This window comes from Mesoplodon mirus (genome assembly GCF_964341445.2).
Source record: "Mesoplodon mirus genome assembly, chromosome: 6".
In the NCBI taxonomy this organism is placed as follows: domain Eukaryota; kingdom Metazoa; phylum Chordata; class Mammalia; order Artiodactyla; family Ziphiidae; genus Mesoplodon; species Mesoplodon mirus.
In genome coordinates this window covers 135,956,729-135,983,861 of record NC_138982.1, presented here as the reverse complement: position 1 = coordinate 135,983,861, position 27,133 = coordinate 135,956,729, and the positions used below count along the sequence as shown (strand labels likewise).

General features: G+C 39.7%; 1 protein-coding gene across 1 annotated transcript in view; it reads right to left on the bottom strand.

Annotated features, from left to right (window-relative positions):
• The window catches only part of ITSN1 (intersectin 1), a 244,597-nt gene that overhangs the window by 123,749 nt on the left and 93,715 nt on the right, over positions 1-27,133 (bottom strand). The window contains exons 7-15 of the mRNA XM_082625531.1: positions 21,170-21,349; positions 19,597-19,693; positions 16,060-16,160; positions 11,910-11,973; positions 8,907-9,044; positions 7,376-7,491; positions 3,495-3,757; positions 956-1,105; positions 729-869 (exon numbers count right to left, since the gene is read on the bottom strand). Coding sequence (XP_082481657.1) covers positions 729-869; positions 956-1,105; positions 3,495-3,757; positions 7,376-7,491; positions 8,907-9,044; positions 11,910-11,973; positions 16,060-16,160; positions 19,597-19,693; positions 21,170-21,349 — 1,250 coding nt within the window. The remainder of the gene's footprint in view (positions 1-728; positions 870-955; positions 1,106-3,494; positions 3,758-7,375; positions 7,492-8,906; positions 9,045-11,909; positions 11,974-16,059; positions 16,161-19,596; positions 19,694-21,169; positions 21,350-27,133) is intronic.

Sequence of the window (27,133 nt, the reverse complement as noted above, 5' to 3'; positions counted from 1 at the left end):
TCCACTGTGTCTCCAACTGTTGTGTATACGTACATCTCTGGAACTCCCCCTAATATACTTAACTGCACTTCTTTATTGTGCTTATCATGGTAAGCAAAAGTCCCATGAATGCACTGTAGGTCCTGTGTGATCCAGCCCCCACTTGCTCCAACCACAGTGGTCTCCTTGCTGTAACTGGCATCCCAGAGACCAGCGACAGCCTCAGGTCTTCTGCACTATTGTTTCCCTACCTATAACTTGCTCTGCCAGATATTCACATGGCTCAGCCACTCATCTCTTTCAAGTCTTTACTCAAAAAGCATGTTCAGAGAGAGGCCTGTCCTGACCACATTACTCAAAATCACAGCCCTCCTTACTACTGGGGACTCTCTTCCCTACTTGCTCTCCAGAGCAACTTTTCATCTTCTAACAGAGTATATACTTGTCATTTTATTAGTGCTTGTCTCCCCTGCAAACAGAAGGTAAGCTCCGTGAGGGCGGGGTTCCTGTCTGCTGTCCACTGCTGGATCCTCAGTGCTTACCAGGGCTTGCATTGAGCTGGCATGCAGCAGTCTCAGCAAGTGTGCTGAGTTACTAGACAACCTATTTTCAGGCAAGGACCTTGTCTACTTCATCTTGGCTTCCCAGCGCCTATTAGATGCTTGATGTTTGTTGAGTGAATAAATGAATGAGATGAATCAGAGAAAGGCATGTAAGCCAAAAAGCTTTTAAGGGACATATTTTCTCACCTGTAATTGTTGCTGTAGGTGGGTGATTTCAGCAATTCTCAACTCTCTAGATTTGTTTGTGCTCTCAATTTCTTGCCTTTGGGTTGTCAATCGACATCTGATATCTTGAAGTTTTCCTTCTAGTTGATGCTTCTTATCATTCTTTAACAAATGAAAAATAATACGAATTATTAGCATTTTAATGGTTCAATGTAAGTAGATTCCCAAAGCATAATCAAACTACTCACTAGAGCTTCTAATTCAAATTCCAAAGTCTTTTTCTTTGCTTTCAGCACAACTATGTCCTCTTGTTCTTTGTTTCTTTGATTTAATAGTTCTTGTCTTCGATTCCGTTCCCATTCAAGCTGTCGTTGCCTTTCAAGCTCCCGTTTTGCAGCCTGTGACATACACAGACGATTTATTAATTGTTCAGTTCTTACACTCTTCAAGGTCTCTTAGTAAGCATTACATCTAGTAAGTCTTTTCTTTTAGGGGTGAAATATTATTAAACATTACAAGAAATTTTTATTTTAAAATAGCAGAAAAATTTTATGCAAATATAATATTCCTTCTATAGGAAAAAAGAATATTCAGAAAGGCTATTATATTTACATGAGTTGAGAACAGACTGGATTGTTTCACCACTGACATTCAATTCTTTATGCCGCTAAGGATGCTTGGTGTGCTAAATAAGCTGCTCTTCCTTATTTACTGACTCATAAAAAACAAGGAAGATCAATCTAGTAAAATCAAACCAAAAACCCCAGAACAAAAAACAAAACAAAAATAGCTTTCTTCCATCAAACAAGTAGTTATTATTTCTTCTGTCACATGAGAGATTATTATTTGTCTCAAGCTTTAAAAGTTTGTGACCTCCATCTCCCTAATCATTCATTTCCTTTTTAGCACAGAAGGTTCTGTAATTTCTCTGGCAATGTCAGCTCTCTTCAACGCTGACTCTGATGGCTGCTAGGCAGAGTATCTGTCGGAGCACCTGGCACTCTTTATTGTATTGTAATCGCTTCTTACATACCTGTGCTCCAACTACACTGTAGGGGCCTGGAGGACAGGTGGGGTTCCTATTCATCACCGTATCTCCAGGGACTATCAATGCCTGGCACATGGTAAATGTCAATTAAATAATCCTGAATAAACACTCTAAAATACTTTTTTTTTAAAAAAAAAACATTGAAGAAGGAAAGGTTGTCTACCTTTTGGTTGTCATTCTGGAAATGAAAATCCTGTTAGTATCTGTGTGTGTCTGCCCGAATGAAAGGCAGCTTATAGCTACAAGTTTTCTAAAGCAATCATCAGGAGACGAAACCAAAGTATTATTTTTTTATAAAGACAAATCCCCCATCTTTAAAATACATTTTATCCACACAAGAGAATCATGTCATTGCTTCTGTAACAATATACTAGGACCTCCCTGGTGGTGCAGTGGTTAAGAATCCGCCTGCCAATGCAGGGGACACAGGTTCGAGCCCTGGTCCGGGAGGACTCCACATGCCGCGGAGCAACTAAGACCGTGCGCCACAACTACTAAGCCTGCACTCTAGAGCCCGCAAGCCACAACTACTGAGCCCGTGTGCCATGACTACTGAAGCCTATGTGCCTAGAGCCCGTGCTCTGCAACAAGAGAAGCCACCGCAATGAGAAGCCCGCGCACCGCAACAAAGAGTAGCCAGCACGCAGCAATGAAGACCCAATGCAGCCATAAATAAATAAATAAATAAATAAATTAAAAAAAAACAATATACTAAAATTGGAAAGACAGATAGGAGATAGGCTTGGCCCCTATCCAGGTATGGCACCAAATTTAGGAAGCCATTCATAAAATACAGTGAAGATTATGAGACATATTTTCTAAAGGAAAAAGAAAAAGATGCAGAACAATAAAATTAGTGTGACACCATTACAGCGGTTTAAAAAAACAATTTCACTAAACCTTCAACCACTCCACCATATAAACCTTTTTGTTTCTATATTTGTATGTGAATGCAGAAAATAGGCTAGAAAAAAATACTTAACTGCTATCAACGGTTTGTTACAAGACTGTATTATCAAAAACTTGTACATGGGCTTTCCTGGTGGCGCAGTGGTTGAGAGTCTGCCTGCCGATGCAGGGGACATGGGTTCGTGCCCCGGTCCGGGAAGATCCCACATGCTGCGGAGCGGCTGGGCCCGTGTGCCATGGCCGCTGAGCCTGCGCATCTGGAGCCTGTGCTCCGCAATGGGAGAGGCCACAACAGTGAGAGGCCCACGTACCACAAAAAAAAAAAAAAAAAACTTGTATGTGAACGTTCATAGCAACAGTATTCAAAATAGCCAAAAAGTGGAAACAACCCAAATGTCCATCAACTGATGAATGGAGATAAATAAAATGTGGTCTCTCCATATAATGGAACACTATTCAACCACAAAAAGGAATAAAGTATTGATTCATGCTACAACTTGGCACGAAAACATGCTAATCGAAAGCCAGACACAAAAGGCCACATATTATGTGAATCCACTTATACAAAATGTCCAGAATAGGCTAACCTATGGAGAGAGAAAGGAAATTCGTGGTTGTTAAGGGCAGGAGGAGGGGGAATGGGGAGTAACCACTTAATGGGTAAGGAGTTTCTTTTTGGGGTGATGAATTAGTGGTGACAGTTACACAACTTTGTGAATAACGAAAACTACTGAATTGTAAAAAGAAAAAAAAGACTGTGTTAATATATTACTTAAACAGCTCTGGAAGAGCACACGTGATCATGACGGGGCTGCTCCCCAGCTGCTCACCTCGCGCCTCTCGATTTCTTTCCTGCGCTCCTCCTCTCTCTGACGTTCCAGCTCCCGCTGCTTTTCCAGCTGCTTCTCCAGCTCCAGTTGCCTCTTGCGCTCCTGTTCCTGGCGCTCCCGCTCCTTCCTCTCCTGCTCCGCCCTCTCCAGCTGGGCCAGGCGCTCTTGTTCTTTGCGCTGCTGCTCCAAGAGTGCTTGTCTCCGTTTCTCCAGCTCCAGATTGCCACGTTCAAAGTTCTCACGCTTCTTATCTTCAAAGGTTACTTTAAAACAAGACGTAACGATTATGAAAAGCCATGATTTTCAACATAGCATTTTCAAAGGGAAAACTCAATGGCATATTGGAAATGTGTGGTGTACCTGCAAACCCGAACTCCAAAAGTTTCTTTCTCACCTGTGCCCTCATTGATAAGCACTATGAACGTGCCCTTCACCCAGCTTCTTCTTTTTTTTTTTTTTTTTAAACTCAGCTTCTTGCTTATATACTCTCCCCTCCAGATGAACCACATCATAGTGTTCGAAATGCCAAACGCGGTTTCGGAATAATCTTTTTTTCTTTTTTTTTTTTTTTTTGCGGTATGCGGGCCTCTCACTGTTGGGGCCTCTCCCGTTGTGGAGCACAGGCTCCGGACGCGCAGGCTCAGCGGCCATGGCTCACGGGCCCAGCCGCTCCACAGCACGTGGGATCTTCCCGGACCGGGGCACGAACCCGCGTCCTCTGCATCGGCAGGCGGACTCTCAACCACTGTGCCACCAGGGAAACCCTGGAATAATCTTTTGACAGCAGTTCTGCATCATCACCCAACCTCCATACATTCCCTGTCACTCTACCTGTTCCCTTTTCTATGACCTGGATTCAGCAATTGACCCCTGTCACTTCTGTACCACGAATCTTTCCCTTTCTACCTCTTTTTTCTTTGCTTAAAACCGTGCTGTTGTGTCTTCAATTTTAACAGACAAGACAGTTTCTGAACGCAGAGGTAAGAAGGTAAGTCTCCTCCTGGGTTTCACACTGAAGAGCAGGTTGTGCCCTAATCATCATGGAAACGATACTCGGTAAATTATTTTTTCTAACCCATTACTCAGTTTCCTTCTTTGAGAACACCAATTATGAACTTTAGAACTATCCCCAGGTCAATAATTGTTTTTCTCTGATCCTTGCTAACACTGTTTACATCCATTTTATTTTACTTAAAAAATAAATTCCATCCACCACATCCCTTACTATGTTTTCAGCAGCGTCTATTCAGTTTTGTGTTTGCTTCACACGCTTCTCCTTGGAGCCAGCCCCAGACAAGGGAAGCTCTCACTGCCAGCCTGTGTGGCATGTCATTCCCATTGTTCCCAATCTATTTCAAGGACCGTCACTTCACACACTGTCTTGAGATGGGTAGCTGTGAGCATCCTTTCTTGGCTTCTTCCCACATTCCTGTCTGGCCTTCACTGAAAACAGACCTTCCTTACATACTGTAGTTAGATTAGAGATCAGAGATGGCAAGCAAGTTTTATTTTCTTGTTCTTCTGGCTCCTTTTGTGATTTCGGAACAGGCAGCATCCATTTTACTCTGCCACCTTAAAATCGAAAGTCCCCTCCGTCAGAGAAAGGAATGAAGTAATGATACACGCTACAATGTGGATGAATCTCAAAAACACTATGCTAGGTGAAAGAAGTTGGACGTAAAAGGTCACCCACTGAATAATACCATTTATATGAAATATCCAGAAGAGGTAAATCCAAAGAGACAGAAAGCAGACAGGTGATTTCCAGGGGCTGGGGAAAAGGGAGAATGGAGAGTAACTAGGTATGGCCACTGTTTTGGATTGAATGTTTTCCACCCCACCAATTTATAGGTTGAAACCCTAACCCCCAAATGGGCTGGTATTTGGAGACGGGAACTTTGTAATTCCAGTTAAGATAAGGTCATGACGATGGGGCCCTCATTATGAATTAGTGGCCTTATAAGAAAAGGAAGAGAGAGCTATCTTTCTTTTTCCATGTGCACACACCGAGGAAAGGCCATGTGAGGACCTAGTGAGAATGCAGCCATCTGCAAGTCAGGAAGAGTGCCCTCACCAGGAATGGAAGTGGACGGCACCCTGATCTTGGACTTCCTATCCTCCAGGACTGTGAGAAATAAACTTCTGCTGTTTGAGCCACCCAGACTATGACATTTTATTATGGAAGCCCAAGCTGACTTAGACAGCCACTGAATTGTACACTTCAAAATGATCAATTTTATCTTAAGTAAATTTTACCTCAATTAAAAAAAAAGAAAAAAACTGAAAGTCCCTATACATCTTTTTAATTCCAAAATCTGGCCCTATTTCTGGTACACAGAGGCACATAATAAATGGTTGTTGAAAGAAAGAATGCACTAACCAAAAACTCTAATACTGTCACATCCTGTTCAAAACTTTAAATGAATGTCTTCTACCAACAGAAAAAGAAAATTCCAAATTCTAAGGATCCCTGTCCTTATTTGCTTTAAGACTTTATTCCCATTATTATCAACCTGAAATGTTCCTCCCTTCCACTTGTAATGACCCAATTACTCTTCAAATCTCAACTCAACTGTGACCTCTTCCATAGAGATTTAATTGCTTGTGTATTTCCCAGTCTATGCCAACCAGCCATAAGTAAGCTCTGCTGTGCATCTATAATTCTGTTTTCAGGAATTTATCATACTTATGCACTGCTTTGATGATTGTTTATATGGATGTCTTAAATCCACAGTTGTATTATAACCTTCTAGAGGGCATGGACCATGTATTATTAACATTTAGATTCTTCACTGTACTCAACACACTTGAACAAAGAACATTTTCAGTAAGCCGTTTATCACTGAACAAAAAGTAATTTAGTTAAAGAGGAGACTAGGAGAGCTAGTGTCCTGAGCAGGTCAATTATCCCCTGAGCACTTTAAATGCAACAAAATGACACTGACAGAGTATTTAACATAAATAGGTTCCATGATAAATTTCATTAGGATGTATCAATTGTTATCTCATCATTAATAATTCATAGCTACCATAGAATATTTTAATAGTATGATGAATTTATCTTTGTAAATGAGGATAATTTAAATTAGGTTCATGTTAAATTTAAAATAACTTCTTGTTATCAAGGAGCTTCCGATTCTATAACAACATGAGAAAACAACAGTAGGCAATTTTACATTCTATTTCTGCACTGGTGGTATTAAGCAACCACCTTAAAGGCTTATCAGTTTTGAGCATTTTATAAATAACATTTATAAAATTTTTGTTAAGTGGTAAATAATCAGATTTTAATTTAAAAGCTAGAACAAGGGTGCATTAGCAGAGTACATAATGTTCTTATTTCTATACATATATTCAAATCCAAAAGCATATGAAAAGTGTTTCCTTTCTGACTAAGGTCAGTTAAAGAAACATAGCAAGGGCTTCCCCAGTGGCTCAGTCGTTAAGAATCTGCCTGCCAATGCAGGGAACATGGGTTCGAGCCCTGGTCCGGGAAGATCCCACGTGCTGCGGAGCAACTAAGCCCGTGCACCACAACTACTGAGCCTGAGCTCTAGAGAGCCTGTGAGCCACAACTACTGAGCCCGCGTGCCACAACTACTGAAGCCCACGCACCTAGAGCCTATACTCTGCAATAAGAGGAGCCACCGCAATGAGAAGCCCGCACACTGCAACGAAGAGTGGTCCCTGCTCGCCGCAACCAGAGAAAAGCCTGTGCACAGCAACAAAGACCCAACCCAGCAAAAAAAATAAAATAAATAAAATTTTAAAAAAGAAACATAGCAAGAATGTCAAAAGCTAAATTTCTTTTTACCTCCATCTTTGCCTTAGAGATAGAAAATCTCTAATATGCTATAATTCAAATATAAGGACTGTCTTACCAGGTAATTTCTTTTCTAGTTGTTGCTGTTCATCTTCTAAAACTGGTTCCTCTGGTAACCTCTGATCTACCGAAGTTGAGCTTATGACAGATATACCACTGCCAGATCGAACTCTTCTGCAGTTGTGGAAAAAAAGAAAAAAAGAAAGAAAAAAAAGAGGATTCACGTAAAGCTGTCTAGGTAGAATTGGGTAAATTATGAAAAAAAAATTTTTTAAGATTATGCCACATATCATGGAGCAAATTTCATTTTTAGTGAGGAAAAGATAAAGATTTGGTCTTCTCTATTTACAAAGAGTTTCTTAAAAATGAGTATCTGAACGTCATCAGACTCTGAGTGCCATATTCATTCAAATGTTTAGAACCATCACCAAAAGTAGGACAATTCCAAAGGATTAAATCAATGAACAATTGTCAGGTGGTTAGAGCAGTACCTGGGACATAGTAAGTGTTCGCTGTTACGATCATAACCCTCCTATGGAACATTAAATTTCCAAGGGAAGATTAGCAGCTCAGCTAATTGAGAGCATCTTTTTTTTTTTCCCTTTACAAAGTCTCTCCATGTTATCTCTTAATAAACACATGAAATGTCTACACTTTATAGTCCTTAAAACAAATCACTTAGTTTACTGGTTAGTTTCACTTTACACCATTAATCTTGCTCTTTTAAACCGATCTACCTATCTACTTTTTATGCTTTTTTATCAGCTTCCAGTGTTGTGTTTCTTGTAGCAATTCTTGAAGCTGTGAGATTTTATGGGCAAACTGTCCAGCTACTGGTTTCTTCCTACACATTCACAGTTTTCTCAGCTCCCCCCTGCACCGTGTATGTGCTGACAGTGATGGCTTCATGTCTCATACTTTTATGGGGATTTTTCCCCCAGTCCTTCCCGTGAGGAATTAGCACAGAAATTCTTATCTGTGCTTCTTTTGTTCTTCTTTGTACTCGTAAGATCTCAAATTTGCCTTTTGAGTTAAAGGTTTGAGACACATTTGTCCAAGAGAGCTGTGTATGCGTGGTTGTGGGTAGGTGGAGGATACCAGTAACTGCAGAGTCTTCCCAATTGGACCCTGAACTACCCTCTCAATGTCTCCACTGAGGTTATGTTTCAGACCATGAAAATTTCCTTTCATTATCTTCCTGATTATAATTTCTACATTGCCAGCATTTTGTTACCTCTGTCTGGAACGTGTAGAATTCATAGGCAGAATCTCCTTGCTTTATTTTCTATGTACAGGTTGATATCATTGCACTTAAACTGCTAAAGTTTTGGGTGAGCTTTGATTATATGGACTGTCTCAAAAGTCACAAAATCTGTGATGTTTTACTTGACTGTTTTACTAATATCCTATAAGTACTTTAAAGAACAGAACAGGGAAAGATTAACACAAACCTACCTAAGAAGATTTGCTTGAATTCATAGAGATTTCATTTACTTGCCAAGAATAAAAAATGACTATAAGATACAAAGCCAAGTTTGAAATTCACATACTCAGCACACAATTTCTTATGAGAGCCAAATATTCCTTACCTAAAGGAAGGTGGAATGTATTCTGGGGGCAGGACTGGTGGCAGTGGTTGGCCAGACATAGCTACATCAATTAGGTGCATAGCCAGGATAAATTCTTCTGCTGTGAGTTTTCCATCTTGATCAATGTCAGAAAGATTCCTATTCAACAAAAAGTTCATTGTAATCTAGTTTCATGAAAATGCATGCTTGTTACTGTTCATGAGTGATTTAAACGTTCTATTTTCTTGTTCTGACTCTAGGCCAACTGAGTTCCTCTGTGCCTCAGTTTATAAAAATAGTACCTATTTCACACCACCATTGCAAAGACAAAATGAGACAATCCATATAGCTGGGATGGTGTCCAGCATTCAACAGATGTTAACTATGATTATAATTACACTCTTCTCAATCATTGCAACCCATTTTAAATGTATCATACATTCCATGTGTCTAATTTAGACTACGCTCTGCAGACTATCAGGTCAGATAGTAAATATTTAAGCGTTGCAGAACACACAGTCTCTATCACACTGAATTCTGCTGCTGCAGCAGGAAAGTAGCCATAGACAATATATAGAGAAACAAATGGGCACAGTTGTTTTAAAAAACAAAACCAGGTGCAGGCCAGATTCAGCTCACTGGACCAAGCCCTGATCTAGGCCTCCAAGGGTGGATCTTTACGGCCTCCAGCCACAGAGGCAAGGTGTTTTCTGTTCCTTAATCTCAGGATTCAGTCGTCACTGTTCTTCATAATCAACTTGCCCTGGTAGCTAATTAAAGTAAACAGATTTTTCTAGCAAGTCCAAGAATGTGATTTTACTTAACAACTTCTGGACACCAAAAGAGGATGCAAGACCACAACACTGTTCACTGAAATACCAACAGGACAGATGCTACACTGGGCAACTAACTGGCTTTGCTGATGCGATAAATCAAGAAACTACTCTTAAATCTGAAATTTCCTCAGGTGGCATAAACTCTTTTTTTTAAGGTACAATATCCATATGGTAACATCCACCCCTTTTAGAGTACAATTCTTCGAGTTTTGACAAACACATTCAGTTGTGTAACTACTACAATGTATAGAAGTTTCATCATCACCGAAAATTCCTGTCTTTTTACAGTCACCCTTTCCTTTGCCCCCAGGCCCTGGCAACCACTGATCTCTTTTCTGTTCCTCTACCTTTGCCTTTTCCAGGGTCCAGACTCCTGTTTTTAAGCAGAACAGAGCCACAAATGAAAACCCTGCCTGTTTTACTTTGCTCTCTCTTCCTTTTCACTGCCCACTCCTAGGTAAACGCAATTAAAAGGCAGGTGGAATTCCTATTTGTTTTTTTCCCCATACTTGCCTGAAGAATGGCTGTACACATTTAATTAAATATCTTCTTATCGTGTAGAAGGAGAATATAATATTCTAGTAGGAGAAGACTCAAGTATTTTTTTTCAAAGAGGGCAGGTTATAAATGAGAAACTTAAACATTTCATTATATTCTAGTGTCATGAGAACAACCAACGTCCATAAAGGTTAGGTCTTTAGTTTTTATTTCAGAGGGCCCTAGGATACTGATACACACCCAGACTTAAAGAGGTCTAGATGTGTCATAGATATAAGATGCTTGCTAACTGGTCTGTTATTATGCTATTGCAAGAGGCTGACCCTTTAACGCAAAGCAGAAGGGACTATAATGGGTGAAGGGAGCAGCACTAGAGCTTGACCGCTTATGAAACAACCACATCAATGAGCCTGCAGCAAAATCATGAACCTAGCAGGTAAGTGGTATAGACCGGGTTTATCTTCCGGGTGGAATCAATGGATAATGCCTAACTGAGAGATACACACTCCTGAAGAGTGTGTATTCTAGTTAATATTTAACTAGATATTAAAATTAAATATTTAACATTCTAGTTAATATTTAAATGTAAAGAATCCTATAGGATTAGGCAAGGCTCATCAATAGCTACTAAAAATCATTACAAAATAGACAAAGAGACATAAATGTACCTACTGATGAAAGTACTCGGTATCATCTCTGATGTATTTTGCAAAAAAAAAAAAAAAATTCAAACTTGAACCTGATGAGTGGTTCTCAACCATTGATTGATTTAGTACTGCAAAGAACATCTGTCAATGTCTGGAGACATTTCTGATTGTCACAAGTGGAGGCGGGGCTCATGCTGCTGCAGTAGGCAGAGGCCAGAGATGCTACTTAACAATCAACAGTCCACAGGACAGGCCTCCACCACGGAGTCATCGTGCCTAAAATGTCAATAGCACTGAGGTGGAGAACCCTGCTCAAGATCTAACTACCAATCTACAGGAAACACAAGAATGAATTAACACCACAAGGGTGCCATCAGCTAAAGTTAGGCTATAAGAAACTATAGGACAAATGATCTGGGTTTTTTTTTTGTGGGGTGGGGTGGGGGAGGAGTGGAGAACAAAACAAGGGGGAGTTTATAGGTTAAAGGAGACTTAAAAGATGTATCAACCAATTGTTACAAAATAGATTTATTTCAGTCCTGATTTGAACAAATCAACTATAAAAAAAAGTTATGAGACAATCTAAGGAATTTAAACACCATCTGATTAACTTAATGATAAGAATTACTATTAACAGTTTTAAGTGGACTTTTGGTATTGCAGTCATGTGGGGAAAAATCCCTATGTCTTTTGGAGATACAAGATGAAATATTTGCAGATGGAAATGATATAATGACTGAGATTTGGCTTAAAATAATTGAAAGGAGGAGGGGAGAACCAGGACAAGTCATGAGTTGAGACTTATCTAGGCTGTATTATGAGTTCTTGAGAATTCATTATATTGATTGCTCTACTTTTGTATTTTTCAAAATCAAAAGGGGGGAAAGTAAGAGGGGTAATCATAACAACTCATTGGAAAATTAAGCCTACTCCATATATCCCCCTTAGAAATAACAGCATTAATCTAAAGACCCATGAGACATATCAATTTAAGAAAAAGAGTTTCCACTTTATACAAACCAAGGAACTTTTTCATTCCTTACCATATTGAAGCCAGCTGAGCCTGTGGTAAACTTGATTGCATAAGAATAGTTCTTGCTTGGGGACCTAAACAAAAACCAGGAAAAAAATATAAAGATGAATCAGCAAATCTTCACTGATCAGTGTTCTGCACATAGGTACTATGCAATCTCATGCAATCACAGTGCTTTAAACAATATTTGCTATTACCCGAGGGGCTTTTTAAAAAGGAAATTAAGCCCCAATGAAAAAGGCAAGAAACACAAAGCACCTGGCACACAGTCAATAAATTTTTGTTAAATAGATGTTTAATGAGGAATGGGTATGTAAAGGATTAGAGTTTCAAAATATAACCTGCCCTTTTGTCCAGGTTACCGTCTCTATTCGTATCAGGTTTTTATTTACAAAGCTGAAACTTATTCTCTCTAAATTCAGCATCTTGGCCACCACCTGCTTCCTCCACCATGATGACTATCAAATTCAGATACGATTCAGAGAATCTTAGAGGAGGAAGGGACCTTAGAGAGAACTCTTCTACTCATTTCATTATACAGACTCTAAAACAAAACTAAACCGAAAAAACTTGCTCAAGGTTGTATAAATGGCCAATTATCACAGCCATTTCCTAGGTTAGTGATAAAGAAGAATTCCTGGAATTTCAACTCTCTTTTCAAAATCAGCTCTCACTTCTTAAAATACTTGTATATATCTTCAGTTTGGGCATGAAACTAGCCTTAGATACCAGAAAGGCTACAATGGAAGAATTTGAATGTTTAAATAAACTAGTGTTAGGAGGAGAGAGACGAATGTCTTATGTCCATCACTGACTCCCAAGGTGTGGTCCCAGGATGACAGGAAGACCAAGGATCGGAAAGTGGTAGCAACTGTGTTAGGAAGATTACCACGCATAAAATTTTGCTTGTTCTGTGGTATACTGGAATGAGAAAAGTTCACTGATCATTTTATTTAGTCTCTAACATTGTATTTAGAATGTTGGCAACATTAAAGTAGAATTAGCAAAAGTTTAGTGAATGCTTTAATTTATACTTGTAACAATTCTGCCCACTTCAGAACTATATAAAAGAAAGTTCATATTTCATCTACTCAATAAAAAGTATAACAATAAGTGAAAAGAACTAGCCCTGGACCTGGATATCAGGACATATGGATTCCAGTCCTGACTCTTCCACTCCCTAATGACACGTGACATTAACAAAACTACTTTTAGGAAGTTCTTTTATCTCTGAAATGAGGAAAATGATCTAGAACAGGGATTGGCAAACCACAGTCTATAGGCCATATCCAGCCCTCCACCTGTTTTTGTAAATAAAGTTTTATTGAGACATAGCCATGCCCATTCATTTAAGCATGATATAGGGCTGCTTTCATACTGCAATGGCAAAGTTGAAGAGCAGTGACAGTGTCTGACTGCAAGTCTAAAATGTTTTTGTATCTGAAAGGGCGAATTATAAGTATACACAATTCTCTGTATGCCTCGCTCACTCTGCTAAAGCAGTAGCTGTCACTTTTATACATAGCATGAAAAACCAGGCCAGCTTATATGGGCACTGAAGGAATATTTAAAGGTAGAGTTTTAAGTACTGTTTAACATGGTTTGACACCAGTGTGTCATACAGACCCAGACCTGCATTGTCAGTGAATCTGAAAACATTCTTTTGCTGTTTATAGAAGAAGTCTGTTGACCCCTGCACTAAAAGATCCCCAACTGTCTTGCAATTTCTAATACTTGACTCTAAGTCCTAAGACAAGGTTGTGAAACATTAAATTAGATCAGCAACAGCAAAGATAGTAACAGGACAACATAAAAATCAAGCTCTGAGTGTACAGAACTATTCTGTAGAAGCCTACATTCATGAAAGGCAGACTGGCTTATACGGAAACATTAAGGGAATAAACACAAATCTCAAGTTCACAAAGCCCACAGTGGGTAGCTAAGTTTCAGCAGGGAAGCTTGAACGGAAAGAAGACAGACAATTAAATGAAGTTAATGCTTTACCTCAAACAACGACCAAGACTTTTAGCATTTTGTGATTAGCATATGAATAACCAAATAACACATGCACCGTTTCAGGATGCAAGGAGATAATAAAATACCTCTTTGGAAGAGGACTAGCAAGAATAGCATTACCTGAATTCTAGAGCTACTTATATAACTTAGATTAAGAAGGACTCCTTCTCTCTTTAAGAGTGTCTCTTTTAAGAGCGTGCAGTAGCATATACATCAGGTTGGGAAGGAACAAAGGGGTGCCCACCTAACCAGGTGTATCAGCGAAATCAACCCAGGTAATCAATGGGGTAAACTGTGCCACTGCTAAATATTTCACTTCTGCCTCTTTCCATTCTGGGAACCATTCTCAACTTTCTTGATATTCTTCTTAACCTTACTCAATTCTTAAGCTGAATTGAGTAACTGCTTTTGGGGTTGAGGGAGGATTCGCACAATTATTTTCACAGTTGTGATCATGGAAATAATCTTTGTATTTCATCTCAACAAACCTGATCTGCTTCCATCAACAGTCTTATTTAGCCTAAAACACACCTTATATTGATTCCTCACAAAGGGAAAACAAATTAAATGTCTTTTATTTACTCCTATTTTAAAATGTACTGTAAGAAATTATTCTTTCTATTTGACATGACTATACAAAGATTTGAAAATGAAATTCCCACCTTAAATTCTTTCCAGGACAAAATAGTAATAAGTATACAGCTAAACAGTGCAAAAATCTGCTCATCCATCCAGTATATTTCAAATTTTATTTTCTGCCTCAGATATTAGAAGTTCTAAATATTTAAGTTCCTGCATCATATACCTTCTACCTGATACTATACTTCGGTCGTAAAACACATCCTACCAAGAAAAGAGCATTTCGGCATCAACATGGCATCTGAATACTATTTTAAGTAACTCCCAGCAAACGCCAACAGTGCTTTGAAAAATGTTTTCAGATTCACTGACAATGCAGGTCTGGGTCTGTATGACACACTGGTGTCAAACCACGTTAAACAGTACTTAAAACTCTACCTTTGAATATCCCTTCAGTGCCCATATAAGCTGGCCTGGTTTTTCATGCTATGTATAAAAGTGACAGCTACTGCTTTAGCACAGTGAGCGAGGCATACAGAGAATTTGTGCATACTTATCACTCGCCCTTTCAGATACAAATATACGCTTATTTGAAATGACTGCTGAGATTCTTTACTGGGATAGGGTTCAAGGTTAGACCAGAACCCTTCGAAGTCTCACCCAATCCTGACATTTTTAAACAAGGATGAATTTTTCTTTTGGAAGTAAAAATTGCAATTGTAAGTGATAGAAAAAAAAAAAAAAAGATAGTAAGAATCAGAAATTTAAAATGTTTTCTGCTGAATATCACTGCTTCTCCACCCCAGGAAAATGACCCCATTCTCCGCTCCTTTCATATTTGTTAAAGGGCAGTTACATTTCCCCCCCTTTTACACTTAATGTTTGTATCGGAGATCTCTATTTTCCTTTATTAAAATTATGCTTTTCTTTATAACCCTCTAACAATTTTAAGTGTTTAACCCCTTATTACAAAGGTTTCTGGATAGTATCATAAAATCCTTTGAATCCTTCTAATGCAGACAACCATCTTTTTTTAAATCCATAGAGACCATATACCTTAACTCTGGCCTTTTATACATGAAGAAATAAGATCCAAAAATGTAAAGTGACCTCCAGCTGGTTAGTGGCAAAGCTAGGTTCTAAACTCCCCAACCATTTACTAACTTTCACCCTGCATCCTGCCATAAACATTGATTGTTTGAGTAGACAGTTTCAAGGTCATCTACTAAGTTGAACTTCAGAATGTGAATCAGGCTTTGTTCACAGCACTGTTTCTTTGCAAAGTGCGTTGATTTGCACAACAGTGGCATTTGGGGTGCTGGGGGATCCTTGGTCTAGGTTCTATTTACCAAGAAGCAAAAGCCTGAGGCACTGGAGAACAAAATAACTATGGCCTTATCAGTAGACGAGAACTGGAGGTAAAGAGGAACAACAAAAACCCTGTTTAGAAAGAAGTACAGCAAATAGAGGAAGATGTCTGGAAAATCTTCAGCCCAACATCTAGAAACAATGTGCATTTAGAACAAAGATCACGTTTCACTAAATTAATTCTTATTTGTAAATACCTGTTAAGTGTCCACTCATGGTTTTGTCATGACTGTTGAATAACTGTCTGTATTTCAGTCTGGATGGCTGAGGAACAGCCCATTCAGCTGCGGGAGGAACACTGTGGGGCGAAGAGAGGAAGGAGAGGAAAAAAGGATTAATAGTAAGGAATAGCACATTTAAGTTCTCTAAAAACAGTCAACTAAGAACTTCTCTAGAAAACTAGATTTAACATTTTATTCACTTCCTAATCACTCTTTCTGAATTTTCTATAATGATTTTTTTCCATTTTTTAAGGTTATAAACCTTTCTCTCCAAACAGATAAGCTCATTATTTTTTCCAAATCAAGGGTAAACACGACAGACCAAGTGGCTGGTTCAAGTTATATGGACAACTTACTAATTTAAAGGTTCTACAAAAGAATGGAAAATCTCCTCGGAACTGAGGTGATACAGTAATGACCAGGCTTCTCTAAACTTCTAGGACAGTCCTCTTTAGGTTTAAAAAGCAATGCTGATAGAAAACAAATAACTGCTTTTAAAGGTATTAATTTTTTAAAATGTTTCACTTTCTTTACACCAAAATACAGAATGTATTTCTTAATGAAAGGAAGTTATTTCATTCTGAGAATTTAAATGCCTAAAATGGAGTTTCCCAGAGAGAAGAGAACATTCCCAGGGCGGTTGGCAAATCAGCAGTGCAGTATGGGAAGGAGCTCTGCTTCTGACTGCAATCCAGTGCTGACCTTTCCTTGCCAGTGTGCAGCTGACCTCAGGAAACCCCTTGCTGGAAGCCAGTTCGGGTGCAGACCTCCTTGGTGATCAGTTCCTCAGATTAGTTCCCACACAGTATCATGCTGGTTGGTACCCATGGCTTCTTGAGAGCCAGATGTTTCAATTGGGCAATTTAAACACGATGGCTGAGCTGGCAGTAAAAATGGCATTCCACTTCCAGGACAGATTACAACTAATGCCCCATTTGCAATTTCCTTTCGTTTCAATAAAAATATCTATGTCTCACAGATTACAGTGAAATTTTAATCATGAACTGGACCTTTTAATCACCATTTATATATGTTACCTATGCACTGATACTTACTATGTACACTTCTCAAAGCACAGAAACAGCTCCCAAACACTTGAAAAGTACTTATAAAAATTTATCTTTTGAATTTTTATAAACTTCTTAATAAAAACATTTACCAAGTTCTAATCTGCTGTGCATACTTCTGCAACAACTCTCTCATTTTAAACTAATATTTTGCAGATTCCAACTCTTGCCTATTTGTCAAGAAGCTAATTATATCTCTCCTGCACCCCACGAATGCAGGGTATTACACAGGTGTTCAAGATTACACTTATCCAATCATAGTTTTCTGCCAAATTCCTGAGAATTTAAATAGGCCTAAAAATGCATTAACCAAAAAGTTAGATGCCACATTATAAAAACTTGCTAGAAACTTAAATTATTGAAAGGTAACTACCAAAAAAACCCCAGTGTTTTTATAACCGAGCAGGACCCTATGGGGCCTTCTGGGGACAGACCCCTCCCCTCACGTCCTCTGCCTGTCTCTCTCTATTTTTTTTTCTCAGCCTATCTCTTGTTTGTAGAAAAGCTGTAGTCTCCCAGGCCTCCCCTGAGTCACAAAAGCCTGGCTCAAGAATTAATGATTCAAAGTACATGAACAAAAGCAGCAACTGGGCCAGGAGAACTGGTAACAATGTAAACAGTCAGCCCTATGGCAGTCACAGAATCTTTAGTTCCTCCCTGAAGTACCTAGATAACAGTATCTGATGCACATTCCTGAGTTGTTTTACAGATGCTAAAACTCCACCAAAGGGAAGCTGGAGCCTAAGGATTGATAACATTAACCCCTGTGGCACTGCCCTGTTATCTCACTATCAACCAATCAGAGAACGGTACACAGCTGATCACACATCCTGCAACACCCTTCCCTCATCTTGCCTTTACAAATGCTCCCCTAAAACCCATTGGGGAGTTCAGGTTTTTTGAGCATTAGCTGCTCCGGACTCCTTGTCTGGTACCTTACAGCCTGGGGTCAGTAGATTGGCTTTACTGCACATGGGCGAGCAGACCCAACATTTTAATAGCATTAATGTTGCTAATACTGGCTGTTTGTTCATTTTAATGTCACAGGTCAATTTTAAGACAGATTTCAAAATCACTTGTGGAAAGTCAGAGAAAACTCAAAGTTCAGCGTGATATGGAAGAAAGAATAGAAAACATGGAATTTAGTGTTAGATGATCTCAATTTAAATCTCAGCTCTGCTGTTTAGTAAGCTGTAAACTATGGGTGAGAAATATAACTTCTCCGGGTGTTTCTTCATTCACAATTCTGAGCCAATTACTACCCTACAGGTGGTTGTGCGGGTTAAATGGGATTAATGAGTCAAAGCAGATACTCAATAAATATTCCTGCATCCTAGGAGTAAAACCTTAATTAAATGGAACACAAATACCTGTATACCACAATTAACCGAAGTTTTTAGGGCAAATTTTAAGAACATCTGCCTTAAAATCAGAAAGATCTCAGTTCAACTCAGCCCTATCACTTTAGGAGTTAAGTTATCCTGCGCAAGTCACTTCCTGTCTCTGAGCCTCTTCCTCATCTATAACACGGAAAATCAGTCATCTTATGGGGAAGAAGTGAGCATTAAATGAGTTAATGTGCATAAAGCATTTGGCACAGTGTTTTTCAGTTTATGGATTTTCTTTAAATTATTTTTAAAAAGGCAATGAATTATTGAATTATATTCAACATGCTCTTTTCTTTAAAGAGGAAAAATGACTCAATTCACTTAGGAAAGATTCCTAAAGAGGACTGAAACAAGAAAGATGGAATCATCTTCATTTACATCTCCTTTTCATTTGGAAAGCTTTGAGACAGCTTATCAAGAGACTTAATTTTTTATTTTAGTACAGCAGTATGGAAGGGGAAAAAATGGGTAAAATAAAAATATGAAAGATAATATGAATCAAGATTGGCCAAAATAGAAGCAAACAGGTCATGTAAGCTGTACCCAAAATTGAGCCACATATTTGATTTAATAATTAACTGTCCCATAACCTGAATAATTCATTTCATAAAACCTGATCTGAAGTTTTACTAACAATCCACACAGACTCCATAAGACTGTCTGAGATAAACTTAGAGCCAGTTTGGGCTCTAATCTTCATATAGTATTTTTTATACATAAACTTTTAAATGACTGACACAAAACAGTTAATGTGCTTTTTTCCCTCCTACCCAGAGTTCTGTTTTTTTAAACATTTACTACTACCTGTTTATCATCCTCTTTAAAAAAAATCAACATGCAAAGCTTTCAAAGGAAAAGTAGTGTTCTTGATTCTGTCATCTCTACAACAAATAAATAATAAAACCTAGTAACATTATCCAGAATTAAGAAAGTTATTAACATTCTGCAAACTAAAACAAGACAAATAAAGAACACAGAGCTAATTCACTTTCAAATGTATGAGTCAATCAGACAATGGCTTAACCAAACCACCCATTTAAAAAAACAAGCAAACTTACCTAGCCACGTCAAATGATTGTGCCTTCTGTAATTTAGTGTTTAACTGTGACCCTGGACCAGATCTACTAAAGGAAGAACTCTTTGGCAATGTGGCTGCTGAAAAAATAAATAAATGTTGAATACTTTTAATTTTACAAAAGTAAGAAACATTTCCCTATTTATAAAAATTAAAATGCATAGTCATCAAATCGGAGGCAGAAATTATTCCTCCCTTCTTACCATTCCAGACTCAAAAAGTTATTCCCTCCTTGCTTCCTGCCCTCTAGCCAAAAGTGTTTTACTAGTTCCTTCAGAAAATCACCTTGCTAGGTAGTAATGCTTACATCCATAAAATCTGACTCTTCATTAAACACTTAGTATCACATTTTATAGGATCTGTTCCAATAGTTAAAGAAGTAACAGCTTAAATAGATAGCTGGCATATTCTTAACTGCACTGAAGGAGCTGAAGTATTAGTTCCAGATGTAAGAGCCAAGAGGTCACAGACTTGTCTTGGCCAGATGACACGTGATGCCAGAAGGGCCAGCTTTTGTGTCTGAGTCTCATTCAAGCTGGTTAGCTGTGTGTCAGGAGAAAAACTCCGAGCCTTAACCAACATTCCCTTCAAACTTGCCTACTGTCTTGCAACATTCGCCACAAAAGAAAACAAGACACAGTGTGTGGATTCACTGCTACTACTGGAAAAATAATTACAAGCATTTTCTCAGCTGCCATCACATCTGCAGTCATGGTCTCCTATGAAAGATAAACTACATGTGAAAAGAACATCTTAAAAACAAGAGGTCGATTTGGATTCTGTGGCTATAACTTAGAGACACTTCCTGACAGATGTAATAAATGCAGGGGCCTAGGCAGATTCATATATAAGGCTCAAACCCACACTGTCAGTCACTTACGAATTTATTCAGACATATCCGAAGCATTTTAAAAACAAAAAAAACTTTCCATATTGATATGAATCCATTCTGATTTGTTAGACTAAGACCATCTACATCTACACTATGCTTTTCTTTAACTAAAGGGAAAAAGACTTTGAATAAAGTCTCAATTAAGCATGTAATACTATAACCTTAATATATTTAGCCATTCAATAGACTTCCTTCTCCCTCTATGCCTGATTCACTCCACCTCCTCAAAAAAAAAGAAAGGCAATGTTCTTTTTTTTCCTCCCACATAATTCTACTCCTAAGGGATTGGCTTGTTTATTAGCAATTCATGGCAGCTGAAGAAAAGTAGTAACTGATACATGGAAATAAAAAGTGTTCAAATACTGTTCAAACTTGAGCTGCTCTCATCAAGCCCTTGAAAGGAAATTATGCTCTTGGTTTTAGCTGTTGAGTTCACCTCTGTGCACAATGGCACCCAAAGCTTCTTAATTTCATTCTCCTTTCCCTCTCTCTAGCCTAGCTCATCCCCAAAATGAGACATTAAATGAAAAAAAAGAAAAAATGAAGATGATTTCTTCTGGAATAAAATACCATTTAAATATAATCAGAACGTGAAGACAGAAAATGAGAATGAAGAGTAAAATACAGGTAAAAGTTCAGCCTGTGGCTTCAGCAGGTCACGTACCAGGATGAGTGAATGCAGGCAGAGGCTGTATGACAGGGGGCGTCCCGTTAGCCAGAGGAGGCACTCCTGCCGCAGAAACAGAGGATACTAGCGGGGGAGACATTCCGACAACGGGAATGGAACCCATTGGCACTGGAGCAACAGCGGTCAGCGGTGGCATGCTGGCGATACCTCCCATACCTGTGAAGGGAAAAATCCCAACAAAATTCACATGGAACCACATTTCAACATTCAATGATAATTAATCCAGGACTGCATGGAGAAGAAAATCCCTTTCCAGTTGTAATACAGTTCCATTTAAAATATGAATTCAGATTAATCATTTTGAAGAGTAGTAAAAATTGTCAAGGATCGTATCAAAAGGGCTCAAGACCCAACTTAAAGAAGGATCTACTGGCCAAAGTTGAGGATCAATAAGAATAATAACTGCAGTGAGGGCTTCCCTGGTGGCGCAGTGGTTGAGAGTCCGCCTGCCGATGCAGGGGACACGGGTTCGTGCCCCGGTCTGGGAAGATCCCACATGCCGCGGAGCGGCTGGGCCCGTGAGCCATGGCCGCTGAGCCTGTGCGTCCGGAGCCTGTGCTCCGCAATGGGAGAGGCCACAACAGTTGAGAGGCCCACGTACTGCAAAAAAAAAAAAAAAAAAAAAAAAAAAAACTGCAGTGGACTGAAAGCCACCAAAGAGAAATCAATTCATAAATGCACAATGATTTTTTTTAATCCTAATTGGTCACCATAGGCAATCAATTTATTTTGAAAACTAGTACATAAAGGCAGAAAATAAACATTTATCCTGCCTTTCTTTTATATACTGAACCTCAGAGTAATCAAACATTTGATGAGAAAGTTTCTCTTTATCGAAGTATTCTAACCAAAAAATGAAGAAACGATAGAAACTAAAATAGATGTATCTATTCTTTTAGTTTCGCTATCCTAACTTGTGATATGGTGATATAATAATAAATATATATCTGGTCTTTGTCCCCAGGTCTTGATTCCTGGCAGAGCTCCTAAAACCCTTTTAATTTCCTGACTGATAGGAACATCTTTTGCCAAAACATTTGGTCTCAGTCCCTGGTTCCTGACACAGAGCTTTTAAGATCCTTGGAATCTCTAGAGTGGTAAGAGTATCTTTGTGTGTTTGATGCGGTGACTGATGGCTGGGGACCCCTAAATAGCTGCAGGATGGGAGCTGGTCGCGGGAAAGATCACGGCATGATTAGAGGGTTGGAACTCTCAGCCCCATCCAACTTCCACCTCCACACAGACCTCAGGGAGGAAGGCAGAGGGGCTGGAGACTGAGCTAATCAAATGCTACCGATTTAATCCATTATGCCTGCATAATGAAACCTCCATACATGCCAAGGTTTGGAGAGCTTCTAGGCTGGTGAACAAATCCACATGCTGGGAGGGTGGGGCTCCCCAACTCCACGGGGACAGAAGCTCCTGCACTCAGGACCCATCCGGATCTTACACTATGGACCTCTCCATCTGCCTGTTCATCTGTATACTTTATAATATGCTTTATAACAAACCAGCGAATGTAAGTAAATGTTTCCCTAAGTGTGGTGAGCTGTTCTAGCAAATTATAGAAAAGGGGGGAAGAGTTTGTGGGAGCCTCTGATTTTTAGTCAAGTCAGACAGAGCGTGGGTACCCTGTGGCCCGTTACTTGTGACTCAAGTCTGAGATGAGGGCAGTCTTGTGAGACCGAACCCTTAAACCTGTGGAATCTGACGCTGACTACCAGAGTTAGCGTCAGAATTGAATTTAATTATAAGATATAAAGTTAGTGTCCGGAGAGTTGGAAAATTGGTTGGTGTGGTTTTTCTGGACACAAAATTCTTGGCTGATTCTTTCCTTGAGAATCCTAAATATGTCACTCCATTTCCTTCCTGCATGAAGCACTGCTGCAGAAAAGTCTGAAGATGTTCTAATTTTCCTTCTCATTAGCCATGTGTTTTCTTTTTCTTTGGGCCCAAATGATTTCTCGTCTTACTAGAATGTATCTTAGTGTTGATCTTTCCAGGTCGATCTTCTCGGGCACATACTATATATATTCGTTCAAATTTAGCTTCAAACCTTTTATGTCAAGAAAGCTGTCTTGAACTAGTTTTTGCCAGTTTTTTCTGTTCCCTTGCTTTGGTTTCCTTCTTCAGAGATCCCAACTAACCTACTCAATTCTCTTTGCCTTCAACATTTGCTGCTTTTTCTCAAATTCTTTGTATCTCTTTTTTCATTTCCTTTTCATGTTTGAAATCTTCCTCTTTTTACCTTCTATTTCCTTTCAGATAGTCTCTCTTGTGTTGCTTCTGGCTCACTCTTCATTTCTGAAATGACTTTTTCTTTTATGTCTCATTCTTTCCTGAGTGGTCACCTGATTTCTGGGGTTTTAAAATTCTGATCTATGTTAGGCTTTCAGGACTCGCATCATTTTCTTAGTACCTTTCAGCTTGTTTTGAAATAGCAGGTTACTGATGTGCTGTCATTGTCCACGGGGGTGTTACTCGCTCTTCATCCTCTTTTTTCTAATAATAGCCGTGTGTGGGATTTGACCTTGCCTGGTACTGCCTGATGCTTGTTTTGATATGAGCCTTGACTCCTGGGAGTTCCAGGCTCGTTCTCCTCCCCCACTTTGGTCTGGACCTTCTCCTCCTTCTGTCTCTGTGTCGGTGCCCTGCTTAATTTTTATTCCACTCCCAGTCACTTCTCCTCAGTGTGAGATCCTGTCCCCAAAGGCAGCCTTGTTGGGCCAGGGCTGAGAGTTCACAGGGACCATATCTTGCAGGTCTTCTTATCCTTATTCTCTAACATCATACTTTTTCCATTTTAAGTTACCTACTCAGCTCCTAAATTGCCACAGCAAAGACTATCATCCTTGTACCAACTGACTGCCTTTTCTGAATGAATGAGTGTTTTCTGAATACTTCTAAATAAACACACCTACCAGAGGCTGTGTTTTAGATGCCATCTCTCTTGACGGTGCCAAGTCTCCATTCCTGAAGTTTTACCCTCTCTCCTCAACCACTGACAGAAGCACTTCCCACCATAAACACACCATTCTTCAGCTGACATGCTCCCCTTACAGTTAAACCCTCCCCTCTTCCAAGCCTCCAGCAGGCTCCTGTCTCTACCACTCCAAGGAAACGGTTCGTCAAGGTGAGGTCCAAGCTTGTCTTGTCAAATCCAATCACTTTTCTGTCCTATTCTTACTCAGTCCCTCAGAAGCAACTTGAACAATGGGGCACTCCCCTCCGAAACACTTTTCCTTGGCTACTAGGACACCAACTTCCTCCCACTTCACTCTGTTTCTGGCTTCTTCCCTTTCACTAGAGCTTTAAATGTCACAGACCGCCAAGACCTGGTCCTAGGTCTTCCGCCTACTCTAAAGCTATACTTTGTCAACCTAAGAGGAAAACTGAGGCAAACTTGAATTACCAGAAGTTGAGTTTATGCAGGAATAGCAGAAGAACTGCAATTCTGATATGCCTTTTTTTTTTGGGGGGGGGGGCACCGCGCAGCATGTGGGATCTTAGTTCCCCAACCAGGGATCGACCCTGCATCCCCTGCGTTGGAAGTGTGTAATCTGAACCACTGGACCACCAGGGAAGTCTCGAGAATTGCAATTCTGGACACGCCAACTGCAGCAAGCTACAAGTGAGTCCTCTGAGGCTTTGGGGTGGGCTGGATTTATGGGCAAGGGTCACAAAGAGGAGGGAACTCAATTAGAGTCCAAGCAGCAAGTTCATTGGCTTGAGGAGGAGAAGAGATTCTTGCAGGATGTTCGTTAGTCAAGGGATCAGTTTCGATTTTCTGTAAATGCCTGACCAGTCCCTTGGTCCTTAAGTTTCATTTTCCTGAGGACCCATGCATGAGATTTTCCATTTTATATCCTCTGGTTCCATTTAAGATTGAAATCTTCTCACATCTCTCTAAGATACCGTATCCAGCCCCAGGGCTTTCAATGCCATCCACACCCAAACTCACCCTGAGTTGCAGACATACAGATTCACCTGTCTCCTTCACATCTCGACTTGGAAATCAACGAGGCCCCTCAAACTTGAAATGGTCAAAATCTGATTTATTTTTTTCTCCACAGTACAGGATATCATGAATCTAATTCTACCCTATCTTCCACATTTATTATCACCACCCAGATCTAAATTACCATAATCTCTTGCCTATGGAAAAAGCCTCCTTATTGATTTCCCTGATTTTACTCTGGTCCCCCTGCAATCCAGTCTTCAGATAACACAAATGACAAAACAACAAAGAAACAAAAATAGTCTTCAGATAACACAGATTTTTTTTCTAAGTGTCTATCAACCATGTCACACCCCTGCTGAAAGGCTTTCAACTGCACTTAGAAAAAAGTGCTAACTCTTTAGTGGTTTTATCAGGCCCCAAACCACCTGGCTCCTGCCTTACCTCCCTGACCTTAAGGCCTAAGGATACTTCAGCTACAAGGGAAGTATCTCATTTTTGTTCCTCCCACACACCAAGCTTTGCCTTAGGACCTGCTGCTTTTGCCTGGGGGTCTTCTCCCCTCACGAGGCTCTCATGCCTATGTCAGCTCAAAAGTTATCGCCTCGGAAAATTCTCCCCTAACCACCGGGTCCTATTTGTCTCTATCATATTACCCCGTTTTATGGAATTATTTGTCTATTTGTTTGCTTCCCCCAACTTGTCAACAAGCTCCATAGCAACAGGAGCCATGATGTCTTGCTCACCACCATCTTCCCAGCAACTAGGACACAAAATCACGGCTTAAAAATATTGATTGGTTTGACTTAATAAAACATGGACTCTGGCAAAAACAAAAACAACAACCTCCCCCTGAAACAGTTGAGTCCAGAGTAAAAGAAGAATGATGCTGTGTGCAAATACACTGAAGGAAGAAGGTACGAGGCACACTCACAGAATGTCTTTAAACACAGTTGGGTACCCTTAGGCAAATCACAACATCACCGCACCCCATTTTCCTCTTCTTAACAAAAATGATTATTCAACCCCTAGCCAGCGGTAATTCCACAGTGTGTTAACATTTGCATTAACCTTGGAAGAGTGACGATGCCCCATGTCACCCTCATGATTTGGTGATAAGGAAGGTGGGAAGAGAGAAGGAAATAAGGAAACCAAGATCCTTCAGGAAAACTGAGCTTGAACAGGCTCTACCTCCCTTTCAGAAACATGGTCTCAAGCAAACTGTTCAGCTTCTTGGAATCTCAGGTCTCTTGTTTGTATAAGAGAGCCAATAATCTCTGCACACTTTTAGGGTTACTGTTGTGACCAGATAAAATACCATATGTAAAGACAGACCACAGGGCTAGGAAACCCATGGTCAGATCATGTCTAATATTAATTAGGAAATAATGAAAATAGTAATAAATTATGTTCTCAAGTAGCCAGAAGAAGTATAAGAAAAAAAAAATTACCTTGGCAAAGGCCAGATCTTTGAGTAAACTGGGGCAAAGTGGATTAAGACCATGTCCTTTTAACTTCTCTTTATTTTCTATAATTCCCTCATGATTTATCTTCTTGAAAACAGTTTACTGAGAAGGGTGGCGAGAAGGAGGGGAGGGAAAGCAGTGGAGAAGCCATGGGGAAGAGCTAAGGTCTGGTTGCCAGGAGGGCAGCTAAGAAATCCCGGCTTCCCTTAGAGGCCGGGGCAGGTTACTCAGCTGACTGTAAAACCCTCTGGGCAGTGAGGCCACCCCTCCTGAAAATAAATCGGCACTATCCCTAGAGTTGAAATTCCTATAGCAGGATGGAATAAGACGAGACATATTACATGTCAGAGGAAGAAGTACTGACACCCGGGTTTCTGGGAAAAAGAGGCAATGGGATGCCTGTGGTTACCTGACCCTTTCTCCACTCCGAGGTTTCTTCTTGCAGCCCCGGAAAGGAGGCCAAAAGAAAACCAAACACCCTTTAGCTGTTTTGGGTTTCGACCAAACGCTGGCTAC